Source organism: Halichoeres trimaculatus, unplaced genomic scaffold (assembly GCF_033239565.1).
Source record: "Halichoeres trimaculatus isolate MK-OKI-2021-1 unplaced genomic scaffold, fHalTri1.1 fHalTri1_scaffold_20, whole genome shotgun sequence".
In the NCBI taxonomy this organism is placed as follows: Eukaryota; Metazoa; Chordata; class Actinopteri; order Labriformes; family Labridae; genus Halichoeres; species Halichoeres trimaculatus.
The window spans coordinates 15,313,466-15,337,478 of record NW_027437198.1 but is presented as its reverse complement, the minus strand read 5'-3'; the positions used below and the strand labels follow the sequence as shown (position 1 = coordinate 15,337,478).

Genomic DNA, 24,013 nt, shown 5'->3' with positions numbered 1-24,013 from the left:
AGCTAAATAAGCTCACTTTGCCAGGGGTGAGAAAACAAAGGATGAACAGACTGCAAATAACCCTTTCTGGAACAAATAAAACATTTAGACTCCAATTTTACCTTTAAATTAGAAATGCTGATGTATTAGACACACTTCTTTCACATGCAGAGACAACTTCCATCATATTTATCAATCCTCCTGACCTTTGACCTTCACCTTGTTAGAAGTGAGAGACAAATATCCAATCAGACTGGAGATGAGAGGCAGAGATGAGTGAAGTGGACTGTGGTGGTAACAAAGTGTTGGACCAGGGATTGCTTGACTTGACTACTGAAAAAGTTCATTTTTGTTTTTGTTAAAGAATCTTAAAAAAAAAAAAAAAAAAGAATCTCATAAAAATGCAAAAATTTATGCAAATTAAGCCAAAAAGAGCAGAAACATCATCTTGCTCAACAGGGCAGTTACATTTGTCTGGACAAGTTGGAGAATTTTGGCCATACTAATGACACTGCTCTATTTTTGGGTCACCACTCTGCCCCTCTGAACACCTGTGATACCCTGGACTTCCTGTTTTGTCAAGATGTATTCCTACACACTGAACTAGCCACAAGGATGCAGGTCAGCTTGGCCCCTGCAGCAAGGAACTGCTAGAAGAAGAAGTAGTTTTGCATAAATATTGCCCAAAAAATTCTCATTGGAGCAAACACCTCAAACTGTTATGAGTGCTCAGGTTGAAATCATGCCTGGTTTTTGAATTTGACATGTAGAGCCACCAACTAATCTGCTGTAATTGATAAGCTGTGAAGTGAGCATCAAAAAGAAAGTTAAAGAGTAGGTTTTATTGGGTGTGTCTGTATTCCTGCTGCTGCTTTAAACCAGGGGTCAGACCTCGTGGCTGGTGGCCATGACGTTATGGAGCACAAGGTCAGGTTTTACAGCTGCTGTACAGATGCAGACAAAGACTGTTGTGTGCGTGTGTGTGTGCTTTTTCTTTTTTGGGAGGAAGCCAATCATTGTCCAGAGCCTGTAATCTATAGTGAAAAAAAATCTTGATTTTTCTTTTCTTACGCCAACTCTATCTCACCTTCCTCCTTCTAAAGTTTTTTAAAATCTCCCATTCTTAGAGTTTTTCTTCTGTTTGACCACAATTTTGCTCTGATGTTTGTAAATGGATGCATACCAGCTTCTATGTACCCCTCTTAGAAGTTCGCACTCAAACAAGGGATGCGGTAGTTTAAAACACTCATTCATTTGTGTGTGTGTGAGAGAAAAAGAGTGAGATGAGGGGAGAGAAAGCATTTAGCGGCCAGAAATAGCCTGTTAGGAAATCAATGTTCCTCTCTCTGTGGCGCTGGGAGCTGTCTCCTCCACAATAGAGGGACTGTCCTGTTTCCTGCACCCTGGAGGGTGTGTGTGTGTGTGTGTGTGTGTGTGTGTCTGTGTCCGTGTGTGTGTGTGTGTGTGTGTGTGTCTGTGTCCGTGTGTGTGTGTGTGAGTGCAGAGAGTGATAGAGGAAAGTAAAAGAAAAAGAACAGACTCATCTTGGCTCTGCTTCAGTTGTGCAGTATCAGCTAGCATTGGACATGAAGTAATGAGCAATAAAGTACACAGTAAAGAAACACTGTAGCTTCTTACACTGAAGTGACATTATGTGTGCTTGTTGAGATCATTTGAGTTTGTATGTTAAAATGTTAGAGATTAAGTCAAATTCTTACTGTCTCAGGAGGCTTTTTAGGTGCAAATGTTTTACTGCGACAATTTGGCAAGAAAGGACATTTTCATCTTTTTAGCTGTCATGGTTGCAGAGGTTAGCTTGGATTACTTGAAACTGGAAGAAGCATTTAGCCTTAGTTGGCTTTACATGTGTAAAAAAATTCACATTTCTGCCCAGTAGAGAGCACCAGGCTAGCTGAAAGGCCTGTACCATAGACTGAGTGGACAGCGTGGCTCCGCCATTCATCATTGTACGGTTTTGAGCCAAAATACCCCCGTCACAGGCTCAGCCATTGGCAGCAATTGCAGCCAGAGTCTGCGCAGTAGATACGATGAGGGATTCTGAGAGAATCTGAGTGGAGCTGGGTGACAAAAATATATATATTTTTTTTCTTTCGAAAGTCAAATCACTTCTTGACTCTACCTCCCGACATGTTTTACAATCCCCGAAAAAAATACACGAGAACGGCAGCTGTCAATCATCGTTAATCCTTACGTAAAGCCTCGTTTTTAACTTCGTATAACTCATGAAAACAAAACCTTTCAGAAAAAAGGGACTTCAATACATGACAGTCAAATGATATATTCAAATCACCACAACAATTGGACGTGAGAAACATTTCTACGAGGAGTATTTTTTATACTATTCTCTTTTTTTTTACAGTCTATGGCCTGTACCAGTTAGCTTAGCATGCTAAGAGAGCATAGAAATACAGAATCAAAAATACCTTAGGAATCCCAGGGTGGAAGTTACCTTTGCTCATCATACAAATACAGCAGGTGGAAACAAAGTAGAATAAGGTATAATGATAAGTAATTAAATAAGAAACAAGTCCCCTAATGAAATTTAAAAATACATTCCAAACAAAATAAGAAATAAAAAAAAAACGATTAGATGAACTATGTTAGACAGATATTACACTGTGAATCAAAAATTCAACTTGAAACACATATTGCACAGTGCACCATCACTAAATTCACTCTTTACTGTTTCTGCTGTCTTACAACTATCACAGAGTTGAATGTTTTTTTTATCAGATGTAGACTTAGACCTGTGTGTCCCGTTGTTAAACGGATAAATACTGTCATCTCCTCTGTGTGCCTGCCCTGTGTGGCATTTCTGCCAACATGTTTTTGGATGCTGTATAAATGTCGCCCTGTGTCTGATATACTCCAATATTCTTGCCATGTTTTTTTTACCCTTTATCATAGTTTTAACTTCTGTTTTGGTTAGTGGTTGTACAGCTATCTCTATTTCCTGTGACATCATTGTGGTTTTTGCCAACATATGAATTCTTGTTCCTTGACATGGTGGCATAAAAGTTGTTTGCTATAGATTATATCCTGCCTGCATGATGACTTTCCTGATCTTATACTTTCCAACGCTGATAGACTGTCCAAGAAAATTACGACACTTTGTTCCAAATCATTTTCCTGTACCCACTGCAGGGCTTTCAGTAGTTTAGTTAAATCAGATGTGTGATTCAACTGCAGTCTGTCATTGGCTTGTGAGGAGGTATGCCAAGTGGAAGGCACCATGTTTAAGTGAGAGGGAGGGGTGAATTCAGAAATGAAATAAGAAATGCTCTTTAAATTCACTTTGAGTATAAACTTCATGTAAATATTTCTTGATATGATTTTATAACTCCTATGCATGTTTAGACCAGATAATAGTTCAGTATTCCCTCTGCTAAAGCTTTAAGTCAAGGTAATGTCAGCTCACCACAGGCCAGGGAACATGTTGTCATTGGCAACCAGTACTTAACAACCTTACATTTCAATGAAGCCTCCCTGCTCTTTTCTTCTACTTTATGTAAAAATAAGTAAAAGGAAACTGTTGAATTAAACTGAAATAAAATACAGTCATCCCATTAAGTATAATTATGGTTAAACCATAGACGGCTTCAGCAACCTCATGATGTGCTGTATCATAAAAGGCATCCACAGGCTATGACCTTTTTTACGCTCAAGAAATCAATTAACGTTTCTCCTCATTTGTGTTTCAGAGCTTCTCGGTTCGGCAAAGAAAGTGAATGTCAACTTCCAGGATACAGATGGGTGAGTAACTCTCTGTGTGTTTCCTCTGTTAACCCTGGCTCTCTCAATTCCCTCTGCTTTTATCTCTCACTCCCCTCCATCAAACACACCACCCTCCCCCCACTGTCCTCCCCTGTACTTCTCCTGCTCCCATTCATGTAAAAGCTGGTAGAATTACTCTTTCTCCATAGTATTAAGAGAGGAAGGATTAACTCTGATAGCACTCAGCTCAGGTTCGGACTGAAATGGCGTGTTTATGGATGTGCTAAAGAGAGTATTAACATCATTAAAAGCCTTGCATGTGTACAGGCTGGGGCTTTACACTACATGCAAGTGTAATCACATATTTGCGAGTCACTGTCATTCACTACTTTCTGCCAGAATAATGAAGAAAAACAAACTCTTGGAGTAAACTCTGGTGATAGTTCACCTTCAATGTTTGGCTGCATCATTTTTGAACTCTGGATGGTAGGCTGGAACTTCTCTTATACTCCCTGTTACTCTTCCTCATCTCATCTGGTGAGTTTCCTCTCTTGTCAAGATGACTTTTGCCTAGTTTTTGGCTGGGAACCTGTGGTTTCATAAGAACTCTTGCTTGGGAGAGAACCCTTGTTACGTTTGGTGTCCAAACACTAGCAAGTGTGGACCTCGAGTGTAGTGAGAAGGTTACCTTGCAGCTGTCGCCAGCAGCTCCTTTAGCCAATGACACAAGCACATGCAGGAGCAGTAGTTCAAATAGAATAACTGAGAAAAACCCAGCATCACAGGAAAGCAATGTAAAAGTATGAGGCAGAATCTTTGTATTTCCAGAGTGAAAGTTTAGTGCCGTTTCCACCAAGCGGTTCAGTTCAGTTTGTCTCGGCACACCAGGCATTTTACAGAGTTTCTACTGACTAATCCCAGGACGGATCCCCAAACAACTGAGACGAGCCATCCCACTTTTTGGCACCCTTCCGTAGGGGTGCCAGACTAAACCGATTCGATCACGGAAGGTGGAGCTACAACACTGCTGACTTTTGATTGGTTGAAAGAATCGTCACTTACTGTTTGACAGCAGCTCCTGTCGGCACACAGTCTTCTCTGAAACAAAGCTTGATTGCACTTTGTATCAAAGAGCAACGAAGGAAGATATCCATCTTCCATCGTTGCTCTTTGTTTACTGTGTCGCGTTTTTCTTCCTTGTTGGATTTATTAGTGGGGTACACTGTGTCGTGCTGCTATGGTGTCACATTTGAAACAGTACAGTACTGATGCCCAGTACTGAAAATTGGTACTGGTACTCAACGGTACCAATTTTCAGTACTTTTTTGGCTGTATGTGGAAAAAAATATCAATTTGTTTAACAATGAAATGTATATTTTTTCAATTTAACATATTTCTTTTTCAATATATAACCCTGCAATGCTGTGTTTGTGTCCACCATGGAAAATCACCTACTCTTCCACTCTCTCACAGCCTCAAGGATGCATTTAGGTACCTAAACATGGTACCTTTTGGTTTTACATGAATTGGTACCCGGTACTTTTGACAGATTTTAGTCGGTACCTTTAAAATTACCTAATTCAGTACCCATCCCTAACGAGGGGGCACGGCTGGCTGTGGACATGTAAACAGGACCAAGCTTAACCCTGCCAACCTGTACCAAACCGTACTGATCTAAACTGGACTGCTTGGTGGAAACAGGGCTTTTGGTTACCATTACCAACAGTAAGTCGAACCTGTTCCCAGTCAGGTTGGACCGCGCTCCTTTGTCACTGATTCTGTTCATAACTTTTATGGACAGGATTTGTAGGTGCAGCCTGGCAGACGAAGTCAAGTTTGGGGGTCTTAGAATCCCATCTCTGCTCTTTGCAGATGATGTGGTCGTGTTGGCCATATTGAACACTGACACCCAGCTGAGCTCTCATTGGCGGCAGTTTGCAGCAAAGTGTGAAGCAGTCGGGATGAAGAGCAGCACCTCTAATAGCTGAAATACACCAGATGTGTCTGCAGTGCATCTCCAGTGCAGTGCTCCATATCAGTATCCTAGACTTTATTTGTTTGTTTTGTCTGGTTATGGATTGGCCTATTAGTATTTTTCTCACAGCAGAGGGTCGCCAGTCTCTGGTTCTCTAATTCAGGGGTTGTGGGCTGAAAAGTTTGGAAATCCCTGGGCTACATGATCCAGAAAGACAGTGTTTCAACTGAGAGCATGTTTCACCGGCCTGAGTTATAATGTTGTACACTGCTAACCCTCACGTAATCCATGTCCACCATATACCTGACTTTGCTGCACAGCAGAAACAGTCATTGAGTGAAAAGGCAGATTCCTTCAACCATGAGTCACGGCAGCTGCAGTGCTTGAGTGTCATTTAAATGAGCTAAAAGACTGCAAACTGCACTAAATAAAGTGTTTTCTATGAAGATAAAGATCAAAAGTAATTCTCTCAGCGCAGCTTTGCCACTCTAAGTGAAACCAAACAGTGTAATCTAATTAGTCTGTTTACTGTTATTGCCTCTTTGCCCCTTAACCCCCCCGCACCATTAAGTGCTCCATATCAGTTCGATTAAATGCCAACACATGTGTTTGTCAGCAGCACAGAGACGTAGCAAATAATGTTTATGATGGAAAACGCATGGATCAAGAGGAATTTTACTTTATAATGAGCACACATGGCTAATGAGTCTGCACACGAGAAATCATTTTACATTCAGTGAGTGTTTTTGGCAAACACTTTGAAGACTCTTAATGAATTCTCGGGGTAAAAAAAGAAAAGAAGCCACTAATTGGGATCTTTCTCTAGAGATATTCCCCATCTTTAGTGTGTGTGTGTGTGTGTGTGTGTGTGTGTGTGTGTGTGTGTGTGTGTGTGTGTGTGTGTGTTTAATAGAGCAGTTCTTAAGTGGTGCCAATCAGCTGGTTTCTGTGACTGAAATATGGGGCTGTCAAACCATAAATCACAAAAGTTCAATATTATCTAGATGAATTGTGTTTCTAATGGCAAGTTTAAAATTCCTAATATTAAGATTACTTTTAACAGTTGTCCTGATTTGGGAATCAAATGAGTGCAATGGATTTTAATTTACGATCCTTACTTTTAGGTTGATTTTCTGAATAACTAAGTGAATGTCATGTGCTTAATCTGTGGTATCTGTGGATGTTACACATTCAAAATTTAAAAATGTGCATGTTTAAAATGTCCTATCAATGTCAGTATGACGTGCTGTTATTCCCAAATAGTTTGAATACCTATTGATGTCCAGTGACAGCAAATGTTTCAGCTTTGTTGGTTTAGTACAGATCCTGTACGCATGAAACATGTGCTTCCTGTGACAGTTGAAGCCTGGTTTATACTTATGAGCGGTATGTAGAAAAAGCATTGAAAGAACAGAAAGAAGAGTGCTACCAGAAGATGAATAATTGCTGTGTTAGTTTGCTGTTTTTGTGCCCTATGTGGACCTTTAGAGCTGAAGAGAAAAATGAGTAAATGAAAACCAATTCTTTCTGACGCCCAAAGGTAAATGCGATTATCAGAACCCTTTTTGTCAACACTTAGAAAAATGATTTTCTAACCACGAGGTCAGAGTGTACATCAACATTTTCCTGGATTTGATTGTCACCTTAAGCTGAAAACACTCATGTTTCCATTAGCGCTTCTTCAGGGTATTTTTTCACTGGTTTAATGTTTGCAAAGGAGCAGCGACTCATCAGTTAAAAACAACAATGCAACAAGCAAAAACTCCCTGTCACCCACTGTAACACCTGGGATATACACTTACCCAGGTAGAATGAAAGACACTGTCAACATGACAACATGAGACAGGAGAACATGGACCTGTGCTCAGTGTTTGATTGTTGCCCAGGGTGTGTAAATACACTCTCATTCAAGCTTATTTTAGGATTGATCGTTCAGGATCATGCAGATTGTGCGTGCATACACCCAAAAAATGGGGCATTACAGATCAAACCAGTCAAGGATATGTATAAACACACGGCGTACGAACAGTGTGAGGGGAGCGGGGGAGAAAGCCGTGCAGACTTTGAAAGGATCATGAGAGAGACTGAGATAAGCAGCAGAGATAGGTAAACAGAAGCAGCTGGGGAGAGGGATTGGGGGAGCAGGATATGAAACAGAGTTTGAATTCTGAAATAAAGATGCAAGACCTGGCTTCAGAGGCTGTGTGCAGGGATGTTTCAGTGGGTGGGGTTTGTTGCCTATAACTCGTGCTCTGAACTGACCTCAAAGCCCCTCAGACTGTTGGTGTCATAATTTTGAGAAGATGACTTTAACACTCCCTCGGGAAAAAAAACCCTACAAGTTCCAATGGTATTTTTTTTACACCAATCAGTCTTACAGTAAGGATCTCTTGCTGTTAGCATTGATTCATTTTTTAAATTATATTATATTATATTATATTATATCTTAAAATATCAGTATTTTGAAATCGCCACATTGTTAGTGGACTTGGAACTTTTTTAGAATGTGTCAGTGATTATGTAGCACTTGTTTTGGAGTACAATTACTTATCTTAAATGGCAGCCAAGAAGCGAGTCAATCACAGGAAAGGATTTACAGTTTGATATGATTTGTCCTGTAAGTTTATGTTTGAGTTTGTCTCTTCAAAGTTGGCAAAGGAATTTTAATGAAACTTCAGGAAGGGGTAAGTAATATGACATGTAAGGAAACGTTCATCGCCTTATTAGGAAAAGCGACAACCATAGAAGAGCTAGGCTCACCATATGTCCTCTTTTGCCCAGACATGTCCTTTGTTTTAGTCATAGAATTATGTCCAGGTTTTTCTACAGACCATCAATACTTACAATAATCCACTGTACTGGGCCACTCACATTATTTCGAAAACGCACGCTGCATGCGTCATAACGCGAAAGACAGAGGCCACTCTTTTTTTCAGATCAAAACAGGAAACATGCTCTGACACCTGCTTTCATTGTCTTTTCCTTCAATTTTAAGACCTTTATATATTTTAACATCAGCCCAAATAAAACAAGATTAGATGACCTCCCTTTTTCTTTATGTTTAACTAAGATTTGAGTAGGGATGGGAATTGATATGGTTTTGTCAATACCGATGCCCTTATCGATTCTGCTTATCGATCTGATTCTTTATTGATTCCCTTATCAATTCCTGTTGTGAATTTTCTTGATACAAAAAGTAGCTTTACAGGTTTCCTGTGTCAACAACATTTAATTGAGTTTATACTGTAAGTAAATATAATGTAATTGTTCCCTGAGTCTGGATATTTCTGGGCATAATTAATCAGAAACGGGTAAAAATTGCACACAATGTGACGTTGATGTACTGTGTTGTAATAAATGAATATCTCAAGTAGGCCATCTAGTGTCTCAAAGTGGTTATAGCAATGGTTTAAGTTGTTTGGAAGCTTTCCGTAGTTATGAAGTCAGCCATAAGCCTTTCAATTGCCTGTCAGCTTTTGACATTTGAAATTCTCAGTATTTTGTACAAAGAGTTGATGTGATATGTTTCTGTGATGAAAGTTGAAATTCTATTCTGAAGCTAAGGTTATACTGATGTATGCTAACTGCTAGCATATCAATGCAGTTTCCCATATACGTTAGCATCAAGCTTGCGCTATTTTGTTATTTTGGTAAATGAGGTGATTTATACCATTTCAAATGTACTGAATATGAATCTCCTGAGAGAGAGTAATGTACATTTCTTTATGAAGTCAGCTCTTTAGTAAAACTTTAAGCTGAAAATCCTGTATCAGAGTTTTCTTGGGAAACGTTAACTAACTGCTAAGTTAAGATAGCTGCAGCAGTCGACGTAAGGCCCAGCGGCTCTGGCACAATGTAAAGAATTGGTAAGGGAATCGTTAAGCACAAAGGCTAACGATATCGATGGATTGAAACATTTCTTATTGATTCTCAACAGGAACTGGTTTTCGATTCTAAAATGACAGAGTAGATTAAAGCTTAAAGATTAAAGGCATTTAACTCTTTTATACCATCACTGTTATTTCCAGAGCCTTCACTTTCCACCACACCTCATTCGTTCTGCTGAGCAGCATGTGTTCAGCATGATTGTGAACACTGATAGCCTCTGTATTATAACCCTGTATTCCCTGCTTTCTCATTCCACAAAAACAGTGTTATAAAACATTGTGTTGTACTTACAAAACCTTTGTTATTCTGTGGATTTTGGAGCTGAATACCTCAGTCTACTGACAGATCCTCACACACAGCTGCCCAGGAAGGTGTTTTTGAAGTACATCCAGACCTTTCTATTTCTGGAGTGTGAGATAAACAGATCTGAAACATGATGTTGGAAAGTGAGTGATTTACCCGTGGTAATAGAAGAGAGTTTCAGCTTTAAAGGAAGCAATTTGAGAGGAAATAGAGGAGAAAAATGAGGACTGAGCTGTGGAAAGAAGGAAGGGATGTTGTTGAATGCTAAAGAGGGAGGTGAAGAGTGCAAGAGAGGAAGCTGAAGAAAGAATAGATTGAGTAAGAGAAGGGAAGAGGAGAAGGATGTATAAATATTGCATGGTAGCTTTTACTACTTGGCAAAAGAGAGGGCTTCCCTCCCCTTCCCCCCTCTACCATACATGCATCCCCCTGACACACTCTGCAGGGCTTCACACACACACATCCACACACTCTAGATGCTAAGCCTAGTGCAGCATTGTGTAACAGTATCCCTGTTTAACCCTAGAGGGAGCGGGAAAGGAGGAAGATTGCTGAAATGCAGAAGTGGGTTATGACACACAGTGAGGAGGCTCCTCGGCCCGTTTGTTGTAATAAGAGGGATCAACTCGTCTCTGTCAAAAAAAGGGCAGCTTCAGGTGTAACGATGCCGACATCTATAGCGCCATTTGACCCTTAACAGCAAACACACTTGATAAGCAGAGGTGTAGTCTTGTAAACAGACTCCATTACTGGAGTATTCAGCTAGATGTAGGTGTCAATCCTGCAGCACATCATGTTAAAGTCTTTTCATTTGACACTAGTGCTTAACTCAGCAGTTTTTTGGCAACAAGAGGAGCTGGAGACACATCGTCCATATTAATACCAAGCTGAAGCCTCTTGCTTCTCAACCCTTAACTGGCATCTTTACCATGCAGTTGACCTTTTTAGCAACTCTGAAAAGCTTTTTCTGGCTATATATTTGCATTCACCTAATTGAAAGTTGTTTTTTTACAACTCCAATTTTATCCACTGGGTGGCGCTGCTGAACAGAAATACTGTTTTAAAGCTATTGGAAAAAAAACAGACATGACAGAGAACGCTGTGAAAGCTGAGAAAAGAAAAAAATCTCCACAGATTTTCATTTCTACACATCCTAAAATCATGTTTTAATTGAGGGGCAGTAGTTGGACAATTAAGAGTTTATCTTTGAGTCCTCAGAAAACATGGCCAATCAGCCGAGCTTGAGTTGCTAATTCCTCATTTCGTACCCATTTTCAAACCACCGTTAGACACTGAATTTGTAAGCTACGCAGACATAATCATATCAAAACGTTTATCTCGTAAATATCTAAGCTGTAGCTTTAATACTACTTGAGACAGAGCTGTCAGGAGCCACCAAGGCAGGACTAGATGGCAGATTGGCACCATTCATTTGATTGGTGAGCACTGTTGTTCAGTAAATGGTCATAGCAAATAATAATAATAATAATAATAATAATAATAATAATAATAATAATAATAATAATAATAATAATAATAATACTTTTTTTTCAAAAAAGCCTTAATATTTATATTGTATGGATTTGTATAATTGTGTGAACACTGACTTGCATATAATGCCAAAAATTACCCTTAACTGGCAGGTCAGCTGGGTGGTTGACCTGTATGACTGCTTCCTGATTGGGTAATCTGACAAATAAAACCTGTTGTGTTGCTAAATGAAGAGGCAGCAACACAATTTTACTCATACTTTTTTTTGTGCAAATGTTTTTATGGTGTGCGTCAAAGGGTTAAAGCTTGAAGTCAGTATAGAAAAGCTAAACTGAAGTTCAGGCGTCTGCCTTAGGCACCGGAAATTACATTAACACCCAAATCTCCACAACGATAAAAATATATATTTATATTTTTGCAATTTTGAACAGTTTTTGATTTGGAATGCATTTCTTTATGGGTAGTACTCAATCAATACGAAATACATTTTAAAGAGTCCCTTATTGTGAACGTACAAATACAAAGGTTGTCATTTAAAGGAAGTAACCTCTCATAAAGCTGTAAGTTACACGGTTTGACAGCAAAGAATAAATCTCCAGAGAGAGGAGGACGAGTCATGGATGGTATGAAGGACACACATCAGAGAGGTCTGATGCTAGGGCGTTTAATGTGTATGTGTTTGAGAACATATACATTTACCTGTCCTTGTCCTCAGTTTATGTAATGCTTCCTCTTCTCGTGCCCTTTCTAATGCCTACCCATCAAAGCTGACACACTAATCTCATCTGCTCTGTCTCTCACGGCGCAGAAACTGTGTCCTTTACATTACATAATACCCTTTTCTTTGTGTGTTTTTTTCCCATCCCTCTATCTGAGATATATTTGCTCCTAATCCTCTCCTTTTAATGTATTTGTTATGCTAAGCTTTGCCTCTATGGCTGACATGTGTGTGTATTTGTATGTAGTACGAGGATACAAGCTGGATACCATTAAAAAAGTGAAAACTTTGTAAAAAAAAAAAAGAAAAAAAAGCAAAGATGACAAAAAAAGCTTCTAATGAAGAAACAGAACTATGATATGTGTATTTGTTTGTGTGTACAACAGGTTTTCTCCGCTGCACCATGCCTCGCTTAACGGGAACCTGGAGCTCATCACTCTGCTGCTGGAGTCACAGGCTGCTGTGGACATCAGAGACCAGAAAGGTAAGAAAAAAAACTCCATACCTGTCTCTCAAACATTAATACTCACTGATCAGGATTATCATACACTCAGTGTGTTAAAGACACAGCCTATGTGTTTATATTACGTATCCGTGTGTCTCTGTGAGCAGGTATGCGGCCGCTGCACTACGCGGCCTGGCAGGGGAAGGCGGAGCCAATGAAGATGCTGCTGAAATCTGGTTCATCTGTCAATGGCCAATCAGATGAAGGACAGATTCCTCTCCACCTGGCAGCGCAGCATGGCCACTATGATGTGGTGAGTGTGAGCAATGCTTCCAAGATACATAAATTGAAACTTATGTAACTAAAGTGATCTTAAATTAATTCTGTAAAATATGAATGAATTAGTTTAAATATTTACAAGGGAGATCTAATATCCCTCTAACACGCAGATGATTTATTGGTTTTCTGGCTTCCGACTTCTCTGTTTTGGTTGTCTGTTCTCTCTTTTCTACTGACTTTACTCAAAGAGGGGGTATTAAGCTTTACCTCAGGCTTCATATTGTCCTTCTGGTGCCCCAGTAGCTTATATGATTCACAGCCACAAAAATCTTTTTTTTTTTTCTCACACTGGTGTTTTGGAAAATCTGTATTTTCACCCTCTGTATGAGCAGTATTTTCTGGCTGCTTCACTGTGATTGGCCAGCCTTCTTAGGGCCTGTCAGGGGCCTACTTTGATGTTTGAGGCCTGCCCTGCCCCCTCCATCGTGTAGTAAACCAGTCATGAGAAGAATATGTAGCAGTTTGAAAATCTCCACATGTTTAAAACAGACATCCAGCATGGTTATTTTACATCCATGAAAAGCACAACACCCGCTCTTTAAAGCTCTTCTGGAGTTTTCACCAGGTTATGGGGCAGAGCAGTGAACTGATGCTACCCTTTGTTCACAGCATTTATCGCTAAAATTAATGTGGTGGTGATATTTTGACAGAGAAAGTCAAATAATGGTCTCTGATTTCTCACTTTTGTCAGGTTGTTTGGTGTGTAGTGCTGTCCATGGTGCTGATGTGACTAGAGATGTCAAGGTGTTACTGACTTTCAGCCCTGGTTGTTATGTGGTGCAAAATCTGGGCGCTGAGTGTAGCACAGGAGGTGAAGAGTTTGGTAGTCTCAGAAAGAAAACCAGATGTGATGTTTTCTAGGATGCTTCTGCTTGCTCTAAAACTCCACAGCAGCAGTTAGTGCAGGTTAAATGTGCGTGTTATGTTCTGTTACTATAGTATGCGTTTCACTTTTCATCTGTTTCTTACTGAATTATTGATGTGGTCTATTCTTGGTACCATGTACAGCCTGTTTTATATTGATTTATCTGTTTACTCAGTGTGTTTATTTTTCCCACTTTAAGCACTTCAAGCTACATTTCTTAAAAGTGTGCAGCACTGGGAAAATGTGTCATAACCCCTGTTTGAAATTAAACTGAAGGGCCAAACTTCACTCTGTCAGTCTGACATCTAATCAATGTTGCCTTTCTGTAGTTGGCACTCTGTCTCCTAAGACTGTTTTTTCATTGTTTTATCTTAGCTTGATGCATATTAATAGATGTGTATTTTACTTTTCTTAAATGTAGCTTGGTAGCCGTCCAACTCTCAGGGAGGATCTCATTCTCAAAGCCCTCATAAAGTCCTTATTAACTCTCTCCAGCAGAAGAGATAAAATCTTTGAGGCCTTTCCAGCTAAGAAAAGAATCACAGGCAATCACTGCAGTGCTGCTGCAGGCTTGCCAATCCTATAGCATGAAATACAGCAGACCTACTCCAGCAGCTTAGGGACGCTAGAGAAGGGCAACACTCAGCATTTACAGGCTCTGAAAACTGAAAGACTGCTCCATCAATTTGATTAAAAAAGAATGATCCACATGGGTTAAAAACTAGGGCTCTAAATCTCCAGCTGCTCCCAGTGTGCAAGAACAAATAAAGAATTACAAAAACTGAAACGGACCACAGTTTAAAAAAATCAATTATTAATCATCCAGAAGAACAGAGAAGAGATGTGAGACATTTTAAAATAAGGATGGCCAGAGTCATGTTTTCATCTAGGACAAGGGAATATAATTTGGCGTATCTTGTGATTTGTTCCATTTTAAGGTGCATTAAGAACTGAAAGCACTTGAAAATAATTCCTATGGTTAGAGGATTTTATCCTTTTAGGTTTCTTAGCGCCAGAACCAGGCTTTTCATTTCAGTCCACATCACAATGACACTCTGTGGTTACTACACAGGGACAAACCACAGGGTGAATACTCTTTTACTCACACACTAACCATCAAAAAAACATAAATAATGTTCTTATTTTTTTCATTGTTACTGTATTTGAAGAAAAAATTACCCTAACAGAGAAAGGAGCCTACATCACCTTTAACCAGTCAGTGGATTAATAAGCAGGGGACGTATTAGAGAGTGTTTTACTGGACAACTCAGAGCTGTCAGTCTTTGATTCATTTGATATTGTAATTATTAAAGCTAAAATTCTAACTTTTTATCCTTATTGAACCACAGAAGCTACTAGATTAGGCTAGCACTGAAATCTGGCCCTCCATCACTAGGATTCGAAGCAGATGTTCAGCTAGGGTTGGACGGTCTCTGTCAGAGAAGTGGGTAAATGAGTTTACTGTTGACTCCAAGTTTCCTGTAGGAGAGAGTGTGAATTGTTGCATGCCAGTATGTGTTGGCCTTGAGATAGACTGGCTGCTGTGCCTCGTCTCAAGAACAGAGACATGGATTGTGTTTGACTTTCCCTGCGTGCCAATGTGTGTTTGTGTTTTCCATCTCTAGTCGGAGATGCTGCTGCAGCACCAGTCCAACCCTTGCATAGTGGACAACGCAGGAAAAACACCACTGGACCTGGCTTGTGAGTTTGGCAGAGTTGGGGTAAGAACTTCTCATTTTAAAAAAAGAATCAGCAGAACAGACTCAAGGATGTGCATTTCTTATAACTTGTTTGTGTTTGTGAAGGTGGTCCAGTTGTTGCTGTCCAGTAACATGTGCGCTGCTTTGCTGGAGCCTAAAAAAGGAGACACGCACGACCCCAACGGGACATCTCCGCTCCACCTGGCTGCCAAGAACGGACACATAGACATCATCAGGTACACACATGCACACTGACTCCACATTTAGACCCTCACACACAAAGAGGTCTGTCTCTCAGATACTGCTTTTTTTCTGATGATGAATAACTTGCTTCAAAGTCCACCTGAGCTTGCTGAGAAAACAATTATATAACACAACAGAGGAACAATGTGATCCAGCTATGCGAGGAGTAATGTGACACATGTGTTGCCACACCATGGTGTTTCAGTCAGATGAGCCTTAACTGTTTCATTGACTGGAAACTGCAGATCTGACACTCTGTCATACTCATCATCAACTCATAATAATCTCATCAGGACTGGGAGATGAGCCTAATTTTTGTTTATGTTTTTGCAAAAAGAGCATTACGGCAAAGTGACTTTGTTGCCAAGGTGATGTCAGCACTTAACGAAGAGTTACGGGATGAAGGATCCCAGTAGGAGGGAGTGCCATGGCAAAGATACAAACACAGCAATTCCTTTAATCACTTTCAACCATTTTTAAGTTACTTTTAGCTTTGTGTGTGTTTGTGTTAGTGTGAGTGCAGGAGTTTGCTTGGCTGGCATACACAGGCAGAAAGTGATGCTGTGGAGAATTGACGAGAGATGAGAGAAGACTGCAAGCGAGGAATGATAAGAGAAAGAGAGACTGAGAGAGGAAGAGAGGTGTGGAAAAATAATGAGAGAAAAACAGAGAGAAAGCCTGTCATAGCTGATAGAGCAAAGCGTACCTCTCCAGAAGTGACACTGATTAATGATTGTAAAGCATGGTTGGCAGTCTGTGTAAGATACACACTCACATGAATACACAGGCATATACAAACACTGACTGGAAGTCAGTCCACTTCAGAATAAAAAACATTTGACGTGATTGAAAGTTTAAAAAACAGTCTAGGTTCCAACATTTTCAACTGATCCCTGTCTTTGACTGTATACATTTCAATTTTAGCAAATCAATACCATTTAGAAAAGCACTCAGAGAGCACAGACCTCCACCAAGCATACTGTGATTGTCACACAACACTTTAGTCCTACTTTGATGTTATACTCCCTTTCAGCAGACTGTCTGCTACAATTTGCTGTTAGTTGAAGGTTTGTATGATAATTTGTTACCTGACAGTGTTGAAAATTATGATGACCCAGAACATATTTCATATTCCAGATCTTAGTATCCAGAATATTGCCAGGGTCGGGATCGTACTTTCATATCGGTCAGAAATTATGATGACCTTGTCTTGTATTGTTTTGCAAAGCAATCCGACCATTTATGGTGGAGTTATATACACATATGGTGTAAACGGCCCTATCTCACAATGATACAGAATCCTTGAAAACAATCCTGGATCCAGACGGTGATCAGGATCACCTCTAAAATTTAATCAGTTCTTCCTCATGTCATTTGGAACATTTCCTGAAAATGTCATCAAGATCTGTTTGTTACTTTTTGAGTTATGTTGATCACAGACAAACAGACAAACCCTCCCAAAAACATAATCTCTTGATGGAGGTAATAAACAGATCAGTTAATCACGTGTGGTCTTGGTCTGTAGCCATGTTAGCAGTTAAGTGCAGCATCTCAACATTGTTATTGATAAAACTGATATGCCTGCAACTGAGAAACAAGTTTTAGTAAACACACCTGTTTAGCATTTGTAGCATGCTTTCTATCATGCCATTTGCTTTGATCAGATCAGGTTTTCTCTTCCTTGTGCTACATGTGGACCAAAAGCATATCTGCTGCATTTTTTGATTTGATTTGATTTATTTATTTATCTCAAGCACTTGCAGATTGCAAGTAGGAAACAGACCACACACTTTGTTGCCAAAGAGCAGTGATGCCACACCAATCCAAAAACCCAAACACAATCAAAAGCAACAAACAGTAAAAGAAAAAAAAGATAAATAATGAATTAATGAATACATGCATATGTAAACTAATCTGCAATGTTTCAGAAGGGACAGGAAGAAGTTAAAGTTTTTATGAACTCGCCCCTACTAGCTGAAGCACACTAATGTAATTTAACTGAGAATAACTCTTATACAGAGTAAATACATACATTTATTCTTATGTCCCACAAAACACACTGTAAAACCTGAGACCTGTCTTATTTTCTGTAAGAATAGTTTCATTAGACTTAATATGAGCCTCATTCAACAGAAAAACTGTGTGATTTCAAGATATTACAAGACAAAGATGACGTCTGATTTGCTTGGAAAGAGAGTTTGGAAGAAAAAAGTCTGGCTGTTCTTTAGCTGCTGGATGCTTTGTTTTGTTTGGGACAGGATGATGTAGAGAAAAGTCATGCCAGCAATGGATCAATTCTTGAATTTATCTTCTGAATGAGTATTCCAATAATGATGAAATAAATCTCACTGAAGTTGTTTCTCTCACATCTCCATGTCCTTCTTCCTTTCCCTCTGCCTCTGCTCTGTCCTTTTTTATTTGCTCCTTACTTCCTTCCCTTACTCACTTCCCCTTTCCTGTGCCCCCTGTGCCTGCTGTCAGACTGTTGATCCAGGCGGGCATTGACATCAACAGACAGACCAAAGCGGGCACTGCCCTGCATGAAGCTGCCCTGTGCGGAAAGACCGAGGCAGTGAGACTCCTGCTGGACGTAAGTGGAACTTAACACACACTCGTCCTTGGACAAACTTCTGGGCTTTGGTTCACTTCGAGGGACACTATGATCTAATCTGGATTTTCCATCTGATGGAGTGTGAAAAAAACAAGTCACAATCCTCAATCCTCATAAGCTTTCCTGTGTCTCCATTGAAATGTAAGAAAGTTCTGGAAGGATGATCTAAAGGAAACAAGGTTTAATGGAAACAGTTGTTTTGATTCCTGATCCAACTTTACCCTCAGAAAGTTTTGAATAAACATAGAACAGTCGCACAAAAGTACTGCAACATTTAGAGAGAAATAACATATTTGTTTACGACTAATGCAGCATAAAGGTATAGTTCAAACAGTTTGCTTATATTATGTAGCAAACAATGTTTTTAGAAAGTGAAAACATGTACAAATATTTAAAGAGTTACTTGAAATACAAACAGCATTAATATTATGATGATAATTATGTGTGGAAATCTTTCCCCATGTGATTATCTTGAGACACAGTTTCTTGGACTGGAAGCCAAAAAGGAGTTGAAATAAATGATCCATCACTTCCAGCGACTTAAAAAGCCACAGGGTTCATGAAAACAAAAGATCCAGTCTTTTCTAATGAGGGCATGAGAATCTAAGGTTGTCATTTTGGCTCCAAGCTGACAAAGAGTGTGAGGCTTTGACCTAAGATGTCTTCACACTTTGTTTCTGTGGCCCACATTCGGCTTCACAAAGCAATGAACAAGCACGTATGAATACAATAAAATGTGACCTTAAATTAAATATTTAAAAAAACAAGTTTCTTTTTTATAAATACTTCATTTTAATTTAACAGAAAGGGAACTTTTTATTTCCTCATTGCTTAATTTACCTGCTTGACAAAGAGAACAAACCAATCTCTTCCTCTTTGCTCCTCCACAGAGTGGTATTAACGCCGCAGTAAGAAACACCTACAGCCAGACTGCGCTGGACATCGTCTACCAGTTCACTGCAACACAAGCCAGCAGAGAGATCAAGCAGCTGCTAAGGGGTACAATGGATGGATGGATGGATGAGGGTATGATAGATGATGGAGGAATGGAAAGATGTATAGAAGGCTGGTGGGATGGATGCACCTATGGATAGATAAATGGGTAGTTGGGTGAATGAAAAGATGCATGGGTGAGCAAATGGTTGGATGCATGGATCGATGATTGAGTGTATGGATGACTATGTGAAGACTAAAGCTTTGTAGGAAGTATGGATGGACACATAAATGAATGAATTAATGAACTGATGAATGGCTGACCGGATGGATGGATGGATGGATAAAAAGAAAGAAGGAATGGTGGATGCATGGGTAGATTGGTGATGCATGAATGAATGCATGGATCGGTGAATGGGTGACAGGAAGATGCATGGATTGGTGATTTGGTGCATGGACGAGTGGATGATGGATGAATTGATGATCAGAAAGATTCATGGATGGGTGTTTGGTTTGAGGTAACATGGACAGATGGATGAACTGATGAAGGGGTGATTAAATTAATGGACTGATGAATAAATGGTTATATAAGTGCACATGGATGAATGGATGGATAGGTGAAGAAGTTGAAGTGGTAGAGAAGTGATGCCCGAAAGGACAATTTTATGAATAAACAGGAATAAAATCAAGAGAAAAAAGGAAATACGTTCTGTATGTACTGTAAATTAAGAAAGATATAGGGTCTGCTTAGTGTAAAACACAGAGAAAGCAGACTGATTACTCATAAATCATGCATGAATTTAAAGAAAAAGATTCCAAGGTAATGTGCATCGCTGTGTATAAGAGTTATACCTTGAAAAGGCCGGGTTTAGTGTTTTAGTTAAAGAGAGATCCTCTATAACCTCAGCTATTTTATAACCAGTATAGACTCAGAGTTGTGAGCTGTAGAATATTGTTCTTTTCCTGTAATGTTCACTGATATTTAATCTCTCCTTAACTTTAAGATGCATCAGCTGCCCTTCAAGTACGAGCTCTGAAGGATTACTGTAACAACTATGACCTGACCAGCCTCAACATCAAAGCTGGAGATGTCATCACGGTATAACACCTGTACTACAAACACACACATTCACGCACACACATTTTTGACATCAAAGTTGAAACAGGGTTGCTTGTCGAGCTTGGTGTGTTGACACTTGTGAGGTTTAAGCATTTTAAAGACTCAGCTATTGATGAGGAGTTACAAGAAAGTAGAGATATTTTTAACTTGAGCTAAGAAGAGATTTTTACACTACACACATAAAACATATCCTCAGTCACTACTATACCGTGTTCTGTTCCCTAGAGGGAGCCAATGGTCCTGGTCTACCATTGCAGATGCTGTATTGGAAATCATTTAAGTAACACTATTTTGCAAAATTGTATGTGTACCTTTCAAGAGTTATCTAGCAATTGCAAATCTTTAGACTCTAAAGAAGCGGAGGGAAATCAAGAGTTTTTTTGCACTCTCTTGAATTTTGTCATTAAAATGCCTCCTAGTTTGGCAAGAGTACAGATAAATATGCAAGAATAAGTGGTTTAAGCCTCCCTCATTTGCAATGAATTTGTTCTACAAAAACAAGTATGCTCTTGCAGTCTCCCAGCTAAAAATGAATATTTATAGACTATACCGCCTTTGGAACATCATCATAGTAGTAAAAGAGCTAAGTAGTTCTTCAGTAAGTGGTTATAAGATAAAAATAGCATTACATATTGAAAGGAAACCTGGTTTGAGGTGTTGAATTACATGCACCGTAGCACAGATATATGCTCCTGATTCTATGTTTATTTCACAGATTGATTGTGAAGCTATTGCGTTTTGTTTACTACTTCACAGGTTTTGGAGCAGCACCCTGATGGACGCTGGAAAGGCTGCATCCATGACAATCGAACAGGAAACGACAGAGTGGGTTACTTCCCTTCAACCATGGTGGAAGTTATCAGCAAACGCACAGGTATGTGAGCTCTGGTCTGTGTTTGTCTGAGTGCAAAGAGGTCACGAAAGAAGTATGGAAATTGTTGCTTTTGTTGGGAAAGAGTGTCAGAAAAAAACAACCCTCAACTTGAAGGCTCTGAGCTGAAACACAGATGAAGAAATTGGAGATAGATTGTAAAGAAAAAAGAGACCAATTGATCCTCATCAACCTCTCGATCATGTCCTGGATGAGAACAGGTGAGAATGAAAATCCTATGAGGAAATGACATTTCTTTCCCCTCACACACTCACACAATGAGAACATGAACAAGTGGTAGAGTGGTGCCAAGCACCAAGCTGCAATCCTGTACCTACACAGCTGAAGACAAGTTCAACGTTTGCAAACCTTTTCTTTTTGCTGTTTAACTTGACAACTGATGTTGTGATGCGTATAGACTCCAAAATGACATACAGTACATGTCCCTATCTAAAGTGTTTTCTCTTCTTAAAAACTTAGCATTACTTTCTGCTTGGTCAAATTACTCTGTGAAAAGATTACAAAATAATTAAAGTTCTCAAAATGTGACCATAAATGACTTTATAGCCTTACTAAAAAAAACTAAATAACGATGGGGACCAACTGGTTTGGTTCATATCCAATTAAAGACGGTAACATTTTTTAGTCTATTTAGTATAGCAGCTAAGGAACAGTAGCCAACATGGAAAATAAAATCTAAACTCTAAAAAGTTGGGGCACTGTGTAAATGTTGATTGAAAAAAATGTGTTAAGATTTTGCTCAATAGAAAAAAGGTACAAAGATAACAACAGATTTTGATCCTAAAAAAATTCTGATAGCTGAAACTTGTTTCAAAAAGGTTGGGGTGGTAGCATATTTACAGGTAAGCTGCATAACCTCTTGTTTAACAACACTCCATAAACAGTTTCTGGAGGAATTAAAATTAAATGTCGTCCCATTATTTCTTGCTAAAGAATTTTGGCTGCTCAAGCAGTTTCTGCTTCAAACACAGACCAGTTTAGTGCCTGTGCCACAGAGTTGCTGAAAAATTAAAGGTCTTTCCTGCCAAAGGTAGGTAGGTATGCTGCCGCCTCTCTGGTCTTTGGACCTGAGTTTGTGATATCTGTGTTCAAAAAGTCGCTGGAATTCTGGATCATGTTTATATGTGATTTCTTCTTCGCCTTGTTTAGTTTCAACCTGCATTTGTGGATGCAGCCACGAACTGTTCACAAGGTGGTATTTGGGTGGGATTTAAAGCTTATGCAGTGATTACCACTACAGAGTCCTGTTAGTTTTAAATCTAGAGTAGGCAGGGGGTCCAAACCAGCAAATGCTCTTTTCTGTCAATACTTTACACAGTGTGCCAACATTTCTACGACTTGGTATAATATTAAAAATTTGATACATACCTATCCAGTAAGATACAATGAGAGAAAATGGAATCAACAAAGCATTGGGTTGTTTTCATGTAGACTTTACAATACTCTGACTTCTTTGAGTAACCAGTCAAAGGCTGATTAAGGCATGTTTGTATGATTTTGAGACTGAGAGGCTTAGTCTTAATCTTTTAAAGTATGTTGGTATACAACTAGCTGGTTTGCTTATATGAGTTTAGAGAGTGGAAACAGGTTGAACCAATTAGAAAGGATTATCCAAACGTAAAAAAAAATCTTGGTTCAATCTGATGTTTGCAAATGCTGAGCCAATTATTTAACCCCAAGCAAAACTAATTCAAACTCATTTTTCTTTTCGATTTCCCGTAACGAGCTTTTTGCAAGTCTGGTGAGATCCACAGAGCACATTTACATTAACACCATCATCCTTGTGTCATGCACAGTCACAAAGAGGCTCAAATGTTTTAACTGTTTGCTGATAATTGTCTGGGTCTGGTATCTCTGTCTTTCCATCCATATGTATACGTAGTATTAAGTCTTTGTCTCAGTCTGTCTACGTGTTTCACTCTATCTTTTAATGTCCACATCCATCTTCATGACTAAAAATCACCACTCAGCTATGTCATTGGGATCACCTTTCCTCACAGATACTGTAATTGTCTGAATCTCATTCACTGATTCCATTCTGTGATGCTCATTTTTCCACTTTAAAACCTGCACAAGTCACAGGAAATGCCATTGCAGTGGTTTCTCTTCTTACATACAGCATAGAACAGCTGTGGATACAGTAGAAAACAGCTTGAAATCCCCCACTCAGCTTGCACAGCCATACTGACTAATCACAGCCCCACACACTTGGGGCTACAGCAGCTGTTTTAGCAAGAGGTTTCATTTACTCAACTGTTTTCATCCATTTTTAATCACGCTTTTCTCCCATCTTTCTTCCCTAGTCAGTGTCTTCTACACATGCTTCACCACTCATTCCCTCTTTTCTTTTGACACAAATGGGGACGCTACATCCGGTTGAGTTTAACTGTAATAAATAACAAATCAGAACATCAATTACAGAGAGTTATTATGTAATAATTTACCTCGAAACTACTCAATTATTCAAGTTTGCTTAAATTTTTCAGCAGGCATAAAAACAAGAGTTTGTAGCTTATTCACATAAGAATATTAGCAAAACAAGTAACTGTATAACAAAAAGACATGAGAGCTGAAAATCTGAAGTCGAGTTGTAAATAGTTAGCTACTTTAATCACTGGAAAAGCTAGATCCCAAAAACTGAAGCTAAGTCTAAAGTATTTGTCAATATTTCAAGCATTAACTTTGGATATTATATGAGGAGTGTCAAAGTGATAATCTACACTTTAAAATAAGATTATTAGAGGTAATATCGGTTATTTCTAAATGCTACATCTTA

At 39.2% G+C, this 24,013-nt stretch overlaps 1 protein-coding gene across 10 annotated transcripts in view; it reads left to right on the top strand.

Moving 5' to 3' along the window:
* The window catches only part of caskin1 (CASK interacting protein 1), a 92,084-nt gene that overhangs the window by 42,468 nt on the left and 25,603 nt on the right, over positions 1-24,013 (top strand). For 8 of the 10 annotated variants that reach the window (XM_074696181.1, XM_074696180.1, XM_074696188.1 and 5 more), the window contains exons 2-10: positions 3,702-3,753; positions 12,476-12,573; positions 12,702-12,847; positions 15,364-15,459; positions 15,544-15,674; positions 18,163-18,271; positions 19,183-19,318; positions 20,230-20,324; positions 21,102-21,219. In XM_074696181.1, coding sequence (XP_074552282.1) covers positions 3,702-3,753; positions 12,476-12,573; positions 12,702-12,847; positions 15,364-15,459; positions 15,544-15,674; positions 18,163-18,271; positions 19,183-19,318; positions 20,230-20,324; positions 21,102-21,219 — 981 coding nt within the window. The remainder of the gene's footprint in view (positions 1-3,701; positions 3,754-12,475; positions 12,574-12,701; positions 12,848-15,363; positions 15,460-15,543; positions 15,675-18,162; positions 18,272-19,182; positions 19,319-20,229; positions 20,325-21,101; positions 21,220-24,013) is intronic. The other 2 variants (XM_074696184.1, XM_074696183.1) reach the window with 1 other exon arrangement.